At 31.2% G+C, this 15,809-nt stretch overlaps 1 protein-coding gene across 1 annotated transcript; it reads right to left on the bottom strand.

Moving 5' to 3' along the window:
- Positions 1 to 401: 401 nt before the first annotated feature.
- LOC129234454 (cytoplasmic protein NCK2-like) lies at positions 402 to 15,541 on the bottom strand. Its single transcript, XM_054868457.1, has 3 exons — positions 15,419 to 15,541; positions 6,290 to 7,326; positions 402 to 2,998 (listed from the first exon to the last, which is right to left on the bottom strand). Exons 1-3 carry the CDS (start codon positions 15,435 to 15,437, stop codon positions 2,789 to 2,791), a joined length of 1,266 nt encoding a protein of 421 aa, XP_054724432.1. The 5' UTR covers positions 15,438 to 15,541; the 3' UTR covers positions 402 to 2,788.
- Positions 15,542 to 15,809: the final 268 nt, after the last annotated feature.

The following is a 15,809-nucleotide window of genomic DNA, read 5'->3' as shown; positions in this document are numbered from 1 at the left end:
TGGCCTATAATCACGTTTTAAGGCTTCAACTTCTATAAATTTCCGCAGAGCCCTTTCTACCTTTTTCTCCTATAACATCACCAAAGACCTGTCTAAAGTTTCAAAAATTTTCCGAGAACCCTCAGACCCCCTCTTATTAAAAGAGATATTTTTTCAATTTGTCCTCCCCCCACCAAAAAAAAAAAAACTAACTTAGATATAAAAATATTTTCTTCATCCAAAACGCATTATTAGATTATCAGAGGAGCTGCTGAACTCGGAATAATTTCGAGATCATAAAGGCGCTAAAAAGACATTTGCACGATGGTGCCAATCAGGCTTGGTGGGGCCCTGTGTAGAAGCATTTAAAATGTTTTGGTTTTGATTGATCCCCTTTCTTTTTTTTTTTTAACTAATAAACATCTTCTACAAAAAATTTTTTACCAGTTAATCTCTTTTTGATGCTATGTAAATTTGGAATATACCTTGAATAGCCAATAATGGTCTAAATGACCATTGATTATGTTTTTTTTTTTTTTTTGAATTGCTGTGAAAAGTCATAACTTTGAGAGGGTGATCTTTAGCCATTCTTATTTCAAAGCACAAGTACATAGTTTTAGAACTTTTTTTTGTTTTCTAATGCATGAGACTTTTCCCCTATTAAATTCGAACTGAGTGTACCTACATGAAACATGCTGAAATATATTTCCTACATATTTTAGTTAAATATTTCAAGGTTGACTATGATTTAATGCTTGTTTTAAAGAACGATCATTTTAACCATTTCTGGCGGTTTCATATGTTAACGGATTTTCGGCCTTCTGAATGTTAAAAAACTATTTTGTTATTATTGGAGAGAAAAATGTTTACTTAGTAGTCTTAATTGGTAATCTTTTTAGAAAATACAGGACCCAAAACGTTTTGATTGATAATCATGCTAGTATAAATTAATGGTAAATTGGAAATGCTTACCATATAAATAGATAATGTACACTAATTGAATATATTGAATAATTTTTAAAATAGTATATTTTTATATTTTTAAATAAATGAAACTGCACAAAATTAGGAAGAAAATTACAAAATTTACAAGAAATTTAAACATTATACACCAGCTAGATACAAGATACAGATTAAGGCTCACATATAATTTGCTGATTACAGCAGTTTGACATTAAGCTCTTGAGTATAAACTTGGAACTTCAGCAGAGTAATTCAGTATTTCTTAAAAACAAATTGCAGTTTCAAACACCAATATATGAATTACACATTGAACAATCATGTTACAAATGTTATACACAACCAAGGACATGAAGTGCCATTTGATTTACATAAAAAACGATTTCATGCATACTGCTCTATCAGATCATGATCTAAAAACATCAAACATATAATTAAGGAATTGTACGTAAAAATTAGTTATGTTCCAATTAAGTTTATGTATTCAAACGACTATCTAATCGCAATAAAACAAAACAAGCATATTTTAAAATATGAAAAAATAAAAGAAAAAAATTCATAAAATGCACTTATTTGCTTAATGAAGCAAAACTTACAATAACTTAAGGCCCAAGATTGTAACTCATCCATAAAATAAACAAATAAATAATATTTAAATGAAAAATAAAATAAGCTTTTTGTACACTATGACAATATGTTTCAATTATAATAACTTTCTGAATAAATAAAAAACTTTGAAATTAAAAATAACAATGCAAAAATATGCATCCGCTAAACATAAGTAAAGGGTGTTGCAATCAGTTCAATCCATTAGCACAAGGTGTGACATTTTTATGAATGTATTTGTATTTTATTTTCAGGATTTTAAACTCTCCTTTATTTTAATTTTTACATATTTGTATATAAGGAACCGTTATGTGTAATAATGTAAAGTACAGTCGTCCCTTATATAACACCGTACTTGCACGACACGGCTTCAATATCACACGGATCAAAATTTGAGACTACTATAACATGGTAGAAACGTCGAACATTATACTACACGGTTTTGATATAATGCAATTTTAAAAAATTGAATATTATTTTTGTTTTAATTCATTGTTAAAAAACGTAGAAAATAAAATTAAGTTAAATCTGGCAAATGATAAATTTAAAAAAAGTTGAAATAGAATAATTATATTTATTTTATTTATTTATTTTATTATTGAGCAGACAAACTTTATTGCTGCAAAAATTCTCTTATTTCCTTTTTGATAGTGTGCATTTTATTCTTTACAAAAAGAATTTAAAACGTTTTCTTTATTTCTTTTTTTTAAATTATTTATTTTTTTAAAAAGTAAATAGCATGTTTTGGATATTCTATAAGAACGAAATTGCAGTAATCATTAAAATTTACACCGTACTTACAGTTGTCATCAAATTTTCCACTTTAAGACTTGATTTTGATATAACACCATACACATTACTCCACACTGATTTACATTATTTCTACATTGAATCATAATTATCATAGTGCACTACAAAAAATGGGAAAACAAAGCTTTATGCAACACATCATAAATTTTTAAAAATTATGTACTTCATGATCCCACAGGCAATGCATGCTTATCAGAACAGATCAGTAGTAGCATAACATTATTTTAAAAGGAAAACACAATTAAATAAAGGCACTTCTTGGCAAAGAGGGTAGAGCTTAAACAAGGCATTCTCTGAACAGCTTTTACGAATGGCACTGGTCATCTAAGGTAAGTCTTTTTAAGAGAGTAGACAAAACATGCCTAGACTTTTTCTCCTTTACGAAGCTTTGACATAACAGATGTTTCAATCCAAGCAGGTGTACCAAATTGTATTACGATTTTGCAGATTTTTGAAACGGTTTTATTAAGAACAACTTGTCACCTCGAGGACTAGTATATATTGGAGCTCGCTTGTAATGTTCCACCAGATCATCCAAGGTGTCGAACCTTCGTTGCCCAATGCAAAACACTTTGCCTTCCACATGTACCCGAAAGTGCTTATTCCTAGCTGCAGCTTTCAATGATATCGAGTAATCACCGACCTAAAACATTCATTGTTACAGATAAACTAAAGCAATCACACGTCATATTAATGTGTAGATCACAATAAAGCAAAAGTACCTAATTAATAAAAGAAACAAATATACACATAAAATATCTAAAAGTATTTCAATTTAGCATATTAAGTGATTGATTTATATTTTCAAATATTTTCTATTAAAGGAAACAAAATACATATGTTCTCGAAATTTAAATTTTGCTTATTTTGCCTTTAAAAATAGCATATGATGGACAATGGGGCAATCAGTTTCATTTTTCTACCAAATTCAGGTTACCACGAGAACTGGTATACAGATAATAATTAGTTGTACCATTCAAGTGAAAAAGATTATAAGTTACCAAGTTGTTAAAAAGGAAAAGATTGGAATTTTCTAATGTTAAAAACTTAATATAGGGAAATATTGAGTGTGGAGGACTACGATCGTTTTCCCTCGGTGGTCTTTCATATTTAAACTGCAAATTATAACCAAAACTACATAAACTAAAAGTAAACTTCAGAAATACAATGGAGGAGTTTTGGAGGAGTTTTGAAGGAGTAAAATGAGATTTTGAAAGAGTACTTTTGAGCTATCCTTAAATGTTGTCACTTTTTTTAACAGATTTGACCTCCTTCCCTCTTTGTCACACTTCACCTTACTCCTTCCATTGTCACATGTCAAATTTTTTCTTAACATACTGTTATATGTGTGATGTCACTTTTTGGCACCCTCACTGTTTTCTATGTAGCAATTTCATGAGCCCGGCTCCCTCTCAAGGCATGACATCACTTGTGGATGACTCTTTTTACAATGTCAAAACTATGATTTACTAAACATTTGCTTTTTTAACACAATCACTTAATATATAGTACATCTACTTATGTATTTTTGAATGTTTAAATACTAATTAAACAAACTGACTTTTGCTGCTGAGAGAGGTGGAGGGAAAAGCAATGATCATAAAACTTGAAAAGATAGCCAAACTACATTTAAGCATGACTTACTTCACTTATGAATGTCTTTGTCATCTAATAATATTTTCACGTATTACACTAACTTTTTTGACTGCTATAACCAATTTATAAATCACATCTTTATAAAAATAAATATATATCAAATTATTACATTAAAATCGCTTTTATACCTTCGCCCTTGTTACGAAGTTAAGTTGTCGATTGAAGTATTTTAAATTACTGTCGTAGAGGAACATAGTCTCGTAATCTTGATCTAAAAAGAAGGAGTTTTGAAGGAATTAAAACCAAAATGAAGGAGTTTGAAGGGCCCTTCAAAAAAATTTCCTAAATGAAGGAGTATTGAAGGAGTTTTGAAGGAGCGTACGAACCCTGGAAACATTTTACAGCAGGAAAGGGAACCTGGGAAAAGGGAGATATTGCACCCTAAACTATTTTTCACATCATCAAGAATACCTTTTTTTTTTCATAATTTTTTCCCTCACTTTTGAGTGTAAAACCAGATTATTGACCTCACTCCTATGAGAATGATATCCAAAACAAATTTCACTTTTAAAAAAATGTAAAAAATCTTGAAACTATTGCATGCTGCATACGTGTTACATCACAGATCTTCAGTAAGAAAATTGCCCTATTTATATTTTTTCAAGTTATATTTGCAGATGTATTTACGATTAAAAATGAAATTGAATATGCCAATTGCATAGTATTAAAATTCATTTATATTTCTGGAGATGCACTGCCCTCGTTGTTTATCACTTCTTGATATAGCAAGTGTGGTGGAAACATTTTCAAAGTTTTTTTTTTTTTTTTGCTGTGCAGTGTCATTATCATTGAAAGAAAAAGCAATCTTATAGAGGGAATGAAGCAAAAAAAAAGAAAAAAAGTAGAATGCAAAATAGAATTATTTTGTATCACAAGACTAACAAATAATAGAGAATCTGTGAGGTTGTACTTTCTACAAGCTCAGCAAATTAGTAAAGATAAAGAGACAAGACTGGAAAATTTTACAAAATGCCAATGTTGAGAAAAGCAAAAGCAAATTTATAGGTCACCATTTGCTTTTTTGTAGTCAGCCAATTTTTTTTGTAAACGAAAATTAAACAAATTAGGTTATAAATTGCTACTAAAACAAAAAATTATCAGTTTAAATAAAATTTAATACCAAGAATCAATAGCATCAGCATTAATTGTATAATTAACAGGAAATTACTTCATTTTTAAGAGAAATGTTGTCTTACAGCTTAAAATTTTTTGATAGCACAGTGAAGGTTCGAGAGAGTAGTGACTGGGTGGCAAATTACACTAGTATCTTTTCTTTAGTCGCCACTTTTTTATTTAGTCACTTCGTGGCAAGTGGCGGCCTCTAATTTTAATTTTTAAAAATTAGAGTTTAGGGACAGGAATGATTTCGGTAAAACAGCCTGGGTTATTTATCATACAAATAACTGATGCTTTAATGCAGTGGTTCTCAACTTTTTACCACTGTAACCACTCAATACCCTTTCAAATCCAAAGAGGACCCACATACAATAAAAATAATATTTTCACCATAAGTATATTAGGTGAAATGAGATGGATCCGCAAGTTCTTTAATAAATTTAACTACACTATAAAAACGACACAGATTAACTTTTATAAGTTATTTGCAAACCAGATGTTGAGAATAATAGCTTTAAAGGACTCTAAATTTTTTAATGACGGGCTCATAGATACACTCAGGCATAACTTTTTGCATGAAAGTTAAGTATGCTTTTTCAAAGTTTCACATGCTGATTTATTGTTTTAAGGTTTTTAGCCATCAGTGGGCAAGGCATCAGAACCTGTATGTCCAATTTCATTTATAGCTTTTTTTTAAAAAAAAGATAGGTTTATTATGTGCTCAGCCACGGTTTAAAGCTCATCAATCTGCATGAGAAGTATTTTTTAAAACTACGCACATTTGCATGGAAAGGCTTTTAAAAGCGTTACATGCTATAGACTTTGTGCTAGAGGAATTTAAACTTACAATAAAACAATCTTACAAAAAATCAAATGCTTCCCAAGTGTAGATACTCAGATTAAAAAATTTGCTGCAATAAGCAAAGAAGCATTGGGCTTTTGAAAAGTTACATTCAAAACTAAAAATTAGCATCCTTGGAACTACTGGGATAATATTTGATTGCTGTTACATTTTTTTTATACTATATATTGCAAGAAACTATTTGTTTTAGGATAGAATAAAACTTGACTGATCACCCCGCCCCATTAAATATTTATTTCTGCTTCTATTTTAAAAAAATTCAAAACTTACCGCATGCATTCTAAAAAAATTAGTACTTACATTTGTTTCACTATCCCGTACAATAAAATCACCGTCTTCTGCATATTCTCCAAGCATTTGATCACACTGACTGCGAGAAATACTACCATAATACCAACTCTTTCCAGACAAATCCGGCCGTTCCTGTAAGCTGCCAAATTTGTTCCTGAATAGTGCAGGTGACCCGCCACTCGCTCCGAGCGACAAACTGGTCGTCTCTTTCCTAGAAATGCCATTGTCCATTAAAATGTCGGCACTACTAGAAAGAGGAAAGTTTTTGCCAGGATATGTTTCCACAGAATTACCGTGGCAAACAACCTGAACGTAGTTTTTTGGCACCAACCCAACTTCGTTACGCTGATTTCTAGCTTTCCACCAGTCCGGATCATTTTCTGGTCTATCGATTATTTCCAAATGTTCACCCCTCTGGAAACTTAACTCTTCTTCATTCTGAGAGGTGAAAGAATACAAAGCCAATACTACATCCAAGCAACCACCACCTTGCAGAGTATTATTGGCAGAACCAGCAGGGGTATAATTATGACTACTGTCGTTTGCATCCTCACTCTCTTCCAAGACGTAGTTCGAAGGAAACCAGCCGACAGTGCCGTCACATTCTCCCTTCCACCAACCGTCATTTGATTTCTCCATCACTAATACTCGGGTGCCTTTTGAAAGAGAAACTTCATCGGTCTGCTGAGCCTCATAATTGTACTTAACTATAGCCGACGTACCGGTGTACGTACAAGTTTTATCCGACGTGTTACGAGGAGAGTCCACGTTCACTTCCTTTGTGGCAATGGGAGATGCATTTGGAGACATTTTCGCTTCAGTCTTTTTCTTTACTTTGCGCCGGATACTATCAAATATTGAAGGTTTTTCTCGTTTGACATAATTTGAAGGAACAAAACCAGATTGGTGTTTAGCATTCTGAACTTTCCACCAGTGTTTACTATCGTCTAAGAGAATAAGCCTTTCACCTTTTTTGATGTCTAACTCCTGACTGCCTTGTGCAGTATAATCATATTTAGCTATCACATAAGTGTCATCTGTCTTACCTATTGAAAAAAAAAAAACAAAGTTAACTATACAGTACAAATATAAAGTGTATTATTAATATAACTTCATCACAGGTATGAAAGTTGCAAAAATTTTCAAAATAGAAAGGTGGCATGTCCAAAATTAAATTTTCAAGCAAATAAAAGGATTGGATGCAGAGCTTCATACTTAAAAATTAAACACAAATTTTCTACCAAAGTGTTCAAAAAAAGTAAAAAAGTATAAACAAACACACTGAAGAACTATGGTGTTTGCTACAGAAATAAAATTATAATTGTGTCATTTTAATCCAGAATAATTTATTTTTTATCATTAGATAATGAGTAGTGATTTTTTATTATAATCATACAAATCAAATAAAAGAACTCATTTCTCTAAACTTTCTCCACATTTTACCGCATTTGGAATATTTATTACTTTTTAACTTGTATCTTATACCGACTTACTGTTTCTCCAAAACGTTTTCAAAAAGATTGAAATCCGTCAAAAGACTTTCACCAGCTTCATCACTTGTTTAAATGTCAAAAAAAAAAAAAAACTTCAACAGTCAACTTTTTGAACTTTATTGAAACTTATGCATTGGTGTCCACCCTTCTAAGGGCGAGGGAGCATCCCCCTCTCAATATTGCAGACTCCCCCCCTCAAATGAGAAAAATACCCCTCAAAACACCCCCCCCCCCTCCAAAAATTTCAATGGTGCAGTCTGCGCCATGACCCGCCTCGGTGGCAGGCTAGGAATATTGGGCGCCCTCAATTGGGTGATGGGAACATTGGGCGGCGGGAACTTAGGGCGCAGAGTATTTTGGCCGGCAGGAACCTTGGGCGGAGAGCATTTTGGGTGCCAAGAACATTGGGCACTGAGAACTTTTCGCCCCAAGCCTTTTGAATGCCCGGAACATTGGGCGCTGTACATATTGGGTGTCGGGAACATTGGGCCCAATGTTCTCGATGCCCAATTGATGGCGCCCAATCTTCCCATTTTGCCTAGGTGGGCACTCCTGACTTATGAGTAGTTCGTAGAGATGCATTGAATACCAAACATTGAATATTAGGTTAAAGCTTCAACTTATTATTCAGCTTAATAATGAATATTATTAGATTAAACTTATTTTACTCTATTATTTTATTTTCATTTTATGCTAACTTTTTTTTTTGATGTATATATTGTCTTTTGTGAAATGTATATACACTTATATCTAATATCTTTAATTTATCTACATTAGGTATAATTATTAGTTTAAAATTTACAAAAAAAAATCACACCAAAGCAAATTATAGTAAATGTCTAATCACCTTTTCATACTTGTGAAATGATAATTGCTTTTTCTTAGCTGCATATTTTATGTATAAAAAAATAACAATTAACTGACTGCAAATTTGTGAACACTAAAGGTTATGAGGTTTTCTTCTTATTATTATTTTTTTTTTTCTGGTTACTATTTCATGTTTAAATGAGTTACTAATAGTAGGGCAAATGTAATGTGTTTTAAGATTTCAGAAAAATTTAAAAGTGACAAAATTTAAACTTAACACCAGAGTCTGAGTGAGACTTTATGTTAAAACTACATTTAATGTTAGGTTAATCATTAACTCACTAATGACAATTTGAATTAATTTTATACCATGGTAAGTGCATCAAAATGAACTAATTGGAAATTTGTTTTTGAATATTACAGTGCAAAAAGAAAGAAAATTGTATTTTATAATAAAACTTTCATTGAAACATTTTTTTAAATTTTTGGTAGTCATTTTGGGTTTTCAAAAATAGTGGATATTTTTCACTTTTTTTGTTTATAGGGCATAGTGAAAAATGAAATATTTTTCTAATGAAATGTTTTTTATTTGATTGTACGAAATGTTTTTTATTTGATTGTACAAAGTATTTTTTATCAAATGAATCAGTAAATAAAATTTTGAATGAATAAATGAAAAGAAAATGAAACAATAAACAAATAATTAAATTAATTAATGTATGAAGAAAAATAAATGAGTGAGTAAAAGTGTGAATGAGTATAATAACAAAATAAGGGAATGAATGAATAAGTGAATTACTAAAGAAAGGAATAGAAATGAATTAATTAATACATGAATACATAAGGGTTTTTGTAAATGATTGAGTGAATACGTAATAAGCTATTTCACTTTGCCCCATCCACTTTGCCCTGCATGTACTCGACTACTTGAGCAAAATATTTAAAACACAAATAAGCTTAATATTAATGAAATAAATATTGCACTGCATATTAGAAGGTCTCCATTAATACTTAAAATGTTAATAACAAGAGCTCTGTTATAAAATAAAAAATAATTTTTTACTTTCAAAAATTGTTACAATAAGAGTCTCAATTTTTGAAAATTGCCTGTATTATCATATGCTTTAATATTCAGCGGTATTTTTTTTCTGACTGGAATAGACTACATGTGCAACTACATTGTTAAAATATTACCAGATAGGTGGCGCTAAATGCAGAGTAAATATTTCACCTTTTCACTTTGCCCCACATTCCCCTACTATACTTGAACTTTCTTCCTTTACATTTAAAAAAAACTTGTGTTTCTTTACAGATTCTCAACAATATTTAAAATTGAATTCATTTCCAAACTTTAAAGTATTTGGTCAAACCAAATATTCAGTTTGTCTGCTGAATAAGCATACCAAATAATAAAACAGATTCAGTTATTTTTTTTTTTTTTTTTAATAATTGAATCTGTTATGGAAGAGGAAATTAAAAGGGAGAAAAAGTAAAAAATAAAAAAATTGGAGCAGAAAATATTTTAATCACTTTTCAGCATTAAATTTAACAATCAATATTTCTCTTCAAAAAAAGAAGTGCTTGTTTGTAAAATTTAAATAAATTAATTCCGCAAAATGTGATTTTTATATCTAATGGCCAGGTGCAGAATATATCCCTTTTGAATATTCAGGCATAGTTTCGTAACTGCGTAGGGTGACTCAGGGTTTCAAACTTGTCTTAGGGTAAAGGCACCAATAACAGACATGCTTAAAACATCACTCTCAGGTCAACTCAATTTTCTGAGCCTTTTAATGCATTTAGACTTTTTAAACTATTTTTCCCTCATGCTACTTCAGGATCCTCTAAATTAATTCTATTTTTATTTCAGGTTTCCTTCTCTATCCAGATGAAAAATTTCCATGACTTTTTCATGACTTCATAAAACTTTTCATGACCTTGTTACAAGAAAAAGCAAACTTGCTTTTTTTTTTTTTTGAAATAAGCATTAGCAATTAATGCCACCTCATCAAAGCACTTACTTAATTTTGATTAAAAAAATATCAGTGTAAACTGTGAAAACTAAACTATTATTTTCTTCATCATATAAACTTAAGTAAAGCGAAAATACAGTAGATGCAATATACTGATGATTCCAGGCTTAGAAGGCTAAAAATGTACAGTCTTGAGCAAAGAAAAGACCGAGGGGACATGATTCGGTTGTTTAAATTTATTAAAATGAAAGATGTTACAGGGCTGAAGTTTAGCACTGAAAACAGGACAAGAGGTCATTGTTTTAAGCTATTTAAATCTCAGGCTAACATGGATGTTAGGAAAAATTATTATTTTAGCAGGGTAGTGGAACCTTGGAACAGTTTACCAGAAGAGGTGGTAATGAGCAAGGGAGTAGATAGTTTTAAGAGGGCCATTGATTTTCACGGGGGGCTGTAAATGGACTAGGACCAGTCTAGCTGGGCCCAGAGCCTGTTGCTGGTCGTCACTTTTGTATTTTTATTTGGAATTTCAAATAAATACTTAATAAGTAGAGCAAAATGATAATGAATGGGACAAAAGTTGAATCAGTCATTACTAAGTTTCATCAAATTTGCATTAAAAATTAAATTAATAAAAAAACGTTACTTTTTAATGTCAGCAGTGCATCTTATCATCCATCTAATTTGACAGTATTTGGTTCTTAAAAGTAAAGCCAGTCTTTAGTAAATTCATTTTTTTAAACCAGATAATAATGAAAAACCATTCAGCAGTGAATGAATCTTCTGACTCAAATGTACTTTACTTATTTTCAAATGCAGATAAATGAATAGGTTTTGGAAAATTCAGAAGGGCTTGATTATTGAGATTGAACATAACAGCAGGTCACATGGACTAGTTTTGTGGGCCATATGTTAGACACTACTGGTTTAAAATACCCGGATTCGCCTAATTATGTATTCTATTAATTATCTGATTATCTTTTCTAAAACCTACAGCAAATTAAGAAAAACTCTGATAAATTTAATAATCGAGTTTTTAGAAGTAGTTGAAACGGACTTGGATGCAATTAAATTGCAATTTTTGAGTGGGTGTGGGGGAAAAGAAAAATCAAGAATGCGTAAGTTTGCTACAATAGAATATAAAACATGAGAAGTGATGAAAATAATGGTAAATCCAAATTTAGTGATAATCAAGCAGTGAAATAACGTTGCAAAATAAGGTGGGTGGCTGCTACAGAAGTGGATGCCAATAGGATTTAAAAATTCAGATTTGTTTTTGTGATTGTTCAATTTTCCTGTTTTAATATGCGCTACTGTAAAATCATGCAAAATTTTCGATATACTTTTTTAGCTACTGTAACTTTCTTAGCCTAAGACATTTTTCCATGACTTTTTTCCAGGATTGAAATGTGTTAAAAAATTTCCATGACTTTCCAGGATTTCCATGACCTGTGTGAACCCTGTTATTTGCTCTGTTTCGAAAAAAGGTTCAACCCCCAGTAACAGACACTGATAAATCTGACGATATCTAGTAACAGATAGGATGAGGAAAGGATGAGTAATGGATAAAATTTCCGTTTTCTCTTCAAAATGTGCAAAAGTTCTTTATTTTTAGAACTACAGCCAGGGTTGCCAGACGTCCCGGATTTCAAGGACAGTCCCGTGTTTTGAAAAATTGTCCCACATCCTGGGGAACTTCCATACGGGACGGCTAAAGTCCCATATTCTGACTGATAACAATATTTTACAGAACGAGCCATTATTTTAAGGGGGAAAAATTAAGTAAAACAAAAAATATGAAATAAAAAGCAATAAGAAAATCATGTGGCAGCAGACGCAAAAATTATTTTCCTTTTGATTTGGTTGGTATGTTTTTGTTTTGGCGGCAGACCATGAGGAACCAAATGTTGCTTCTTAGCTCATTGACTCATGCTGAAAATATATCTCTGCGCATGCGTCGTCAATCGCAATGAAAACTGTTTTTATACTTTGATAGGCGACATTTTGTGAGGTTTAATGCTTCATTGCGATTGAATTTTTCAGATTTATTATGAATAGACGTCTCAAAAATATCCCTCCCCCCTCCCTTTTTCACTCCTAGAAGCCTGTCCCATATTTACTGTTCTTAATTATGGCAACCGTGACTACAGCATTATTAAATTCAAAGAAATAATTGTCCCATAATATGTGTTGTACTAAATTTTATCTAAAAAAGACTTACAAATCTCTATTGGTTTTCTTCATTCCGACTGAATATGCTAATGATACCGAAGGCAATGTGTTCCAATCATGCTTTTAAACTAGTTTTGAATGAAGTAATTTAACCAAGTCTCATCTGTTTGATATTAAAATACAAACATATCCATTACAGAGTCAACCATTACAGTTTTCTAAAGCATTTTCCTTAGAATAAAATCTATGAATTCTTTATGTTTGCTTTCAAATATAAAATTACAGAAAATTATTTTATTTAGGAAGCGTATATCATGAAAATGGGATACGATTAAGACTGACTTCCATGTTACTACTGCCGTACCAGCACACCTGACTGTCTATCTCCACCATCTATCTTGTCTTCATGACAAGATTTTATCACAGATGTTTCAGATATCCGTAGCCGTGGATATCTGAGGGAAAATAAAGATCTGTATCCGTTACTTTTTTAACGGATCTTAAACGGATGATTTCTATTCTAAAATTTTTTTAATATTTGAATAAAACTCTTAAATTCTGTTTAAATTAGGTTTTATTCCCCATTTAAATTACCAAGTATCATTTCAAAAGCCAATTTGTATCCCCCCCCCCCCCCCCCGTAGCAAAAAGGAAGGGGAAATAAGTTTTAAAAGTGTGTATCAGTGTGTCTTTTTGTGGCATCATAGCTCCTAAACAGATGAACCCATTTTGATAATTCATTTTTAATTCAAAAGGTGACTTGATCGAAAGTGTTCTTAGCTTAGCCTCGTTTTTGTAGAACTTTAATTACGAGAAATATTAATTAAAAACCGACTTAACGTTTTTCACAATTACGGTAGTAAAAATTTACCCGTACGTTAAAAATGTTGGCCCTAATTGAAAGAACGAAGTTTTCTGCATTTTATATTTATTTGAAACTTTCAACTTATATACAGTAGGAGCTATAATCTTGTTAAGTAAATTTTAAATGCTATTCTAAGCCTTTTTACTGGTGATTGGTAGTGATTTCATAGTCGAAAGATAAAGAGAAAAAGCTCAATGATATTTTAAAATTTTACCTGCCTGTCAGTTCATGTTTGTTAACAAATGTGTAATCTGATTCGCGAAATTCATCCTAACGTAAGGTCGGCTCTCTGGGTCATGTTTTCTTTTTTTAATTTTTTATTTAATATTAGTTTTTGTTATTGATTTGGGGTTTCTGTTATTCTTCATTTTTGTTTTTCTCGGCATCCTTCAAAAAAAACTTAGACTAAATTCTTTATTTACTGTTTGTAAAGGTGTCCCTGGCTCTGTATTTCGTTGGTCAGAGTAAGTTCGGTAGAATGGGTCTGCGCTGCATTTATGCTGAAATAAAATGCGAAAAATTATTTCTAGCCTGTCCAGTAGCAGCTTTACACTCTTGCTCCTGTATCCTACATCTACGGAGTGACTAGAAATAATTTTTCACATTCCATCTAAGCATTAATGCAGCGCTAGCCCATTCCTTCCAACTCTCCCTCAACTTTAACGGAGATTTCTTTGAGTAAATCATAGTCTTCATTGGATTTTTGCCGCAGTTGACATTTTTTGAAGAAACTGCCATTACTCTGAATTTGTTACGGAATACCTTCCGTAACAAATTTTACACTCGTATAGTTGAATTGGGTAAAAATAAATTTTGGAGATCCATATCTGCGGATCTTGACCCTAATGATCCAGGTCCGTATCTGTATCTGCATATCTACTTTTTAAGTGATCCAGCACATCACTAGATTTTACATGAATTTTTATCATTACGTAATATAGGAAAAATAAAGTACTTAAAACCTACGATTACACAAAATCCGTGGCCTGAAGGGAAAATTCTGATTGAATATTTGAAATCAGCGTCAAAATATTTCATAGAAAAACCATAAATGTTTCATTTAACAAAATCTTTGTTTACCAGTCTGTTAGTTTTATCATAACATGGTATAGAAAAACATGGGAAAAATAAATAACTTAAAACCTATAATTACACAAAAACTGTGGGTGATGGAAAAATTATAAGTGGTTATTTGAAATCAGCGTCAAAAATTACTTAAGAAACACTATAAATGTTTCATGTAACAAAACCTTTGTTTACCAGTGTTATTTTCAAACTTTGAATTTGTAACTAGTTTCAGTGTACTGAAAAAGTGGACAAAATGATAGTTTGTCCGAGGCGATTTTTTCCGGGGTGGACAAAATAGGGCAACCCTGCTTACGATAGAATCAATCTAAAAACTTCTTATTATTAAAAAAAATTCTAATTAAAATTTTCTAAGGAAAATGCTAAAAAGATTTTTAAAAAGTATACGAGGGGACACTTCAGTTTAAAAAATATTTTAAATTAAATTTGCATCTTTTATAAGTATATACCACTTGAACATTAGATGTAAATAGAAAAAATATTAGATAAATATTCAAATTTTAAAAGAGTAAAGGAATAGAATATATAAAAGAATAGTAAGATACTTTTTCCTCAAACTTTTTCACACAGTAAATAAATGTATAGGGTTGAATTCAATGTTCAATTCGCAGTTATGGCAGGCTTACAAAAAGCACACTAAGTAACATTATTATTTCACAGAAAATAATTTGAAACTCGCCGAGGAGAAATCTTATAACTTCGTAAAATGTGCACAAATGAAGTATATTTTTGAAAAACTTACCCATTTTATGGTGGGACATGATACACTTCGTGCCTCCTTATATTATTAAAAAGTTTAAATAGACATAGCATGCTTAAAAAATATACAGTTAACAGCCATTGCACTTTTATTACGATTAAAATCAAAAGCAGGGTTGAAACTGAACTCAACTGTCACCTATTTCCGCACCGATTTCTTATATTTCTCATTATATTTACCTCAAGTCATTAAATTACAAAAGAAATGAATACTTTTATACACTTAGCACATTTCAGCATCGTCTACTAAATTGATTTTATAATTTTGTTGCCAGATTTGTCTGCAGAAATTATAGAGTATTATATTAATGAAAAGGCTCGGAGGTTTGGAGTACAGTTAAATGACGTTTTTCCGGTCTGCTTGGGCCACCATT

The sequence above is a fragment of the Uloborus diversus genome, chromosome 1 (genome assembly GCF_026930045.1).
Source record: "Uloborus diversus isolate 005 chromosome 1, Udiv.v.3.1, whole genome shotgun sequence".
Classification (NCBI taxonomy): Eukaryota; Metazoa; Arthropoda; class Arachnida; order Araneae; family Uloboridae; genus Uloborus; species Uloborus diversus.
This window is presented reverse-complemented; position numbering and strand designations above follow the sequence as displayed.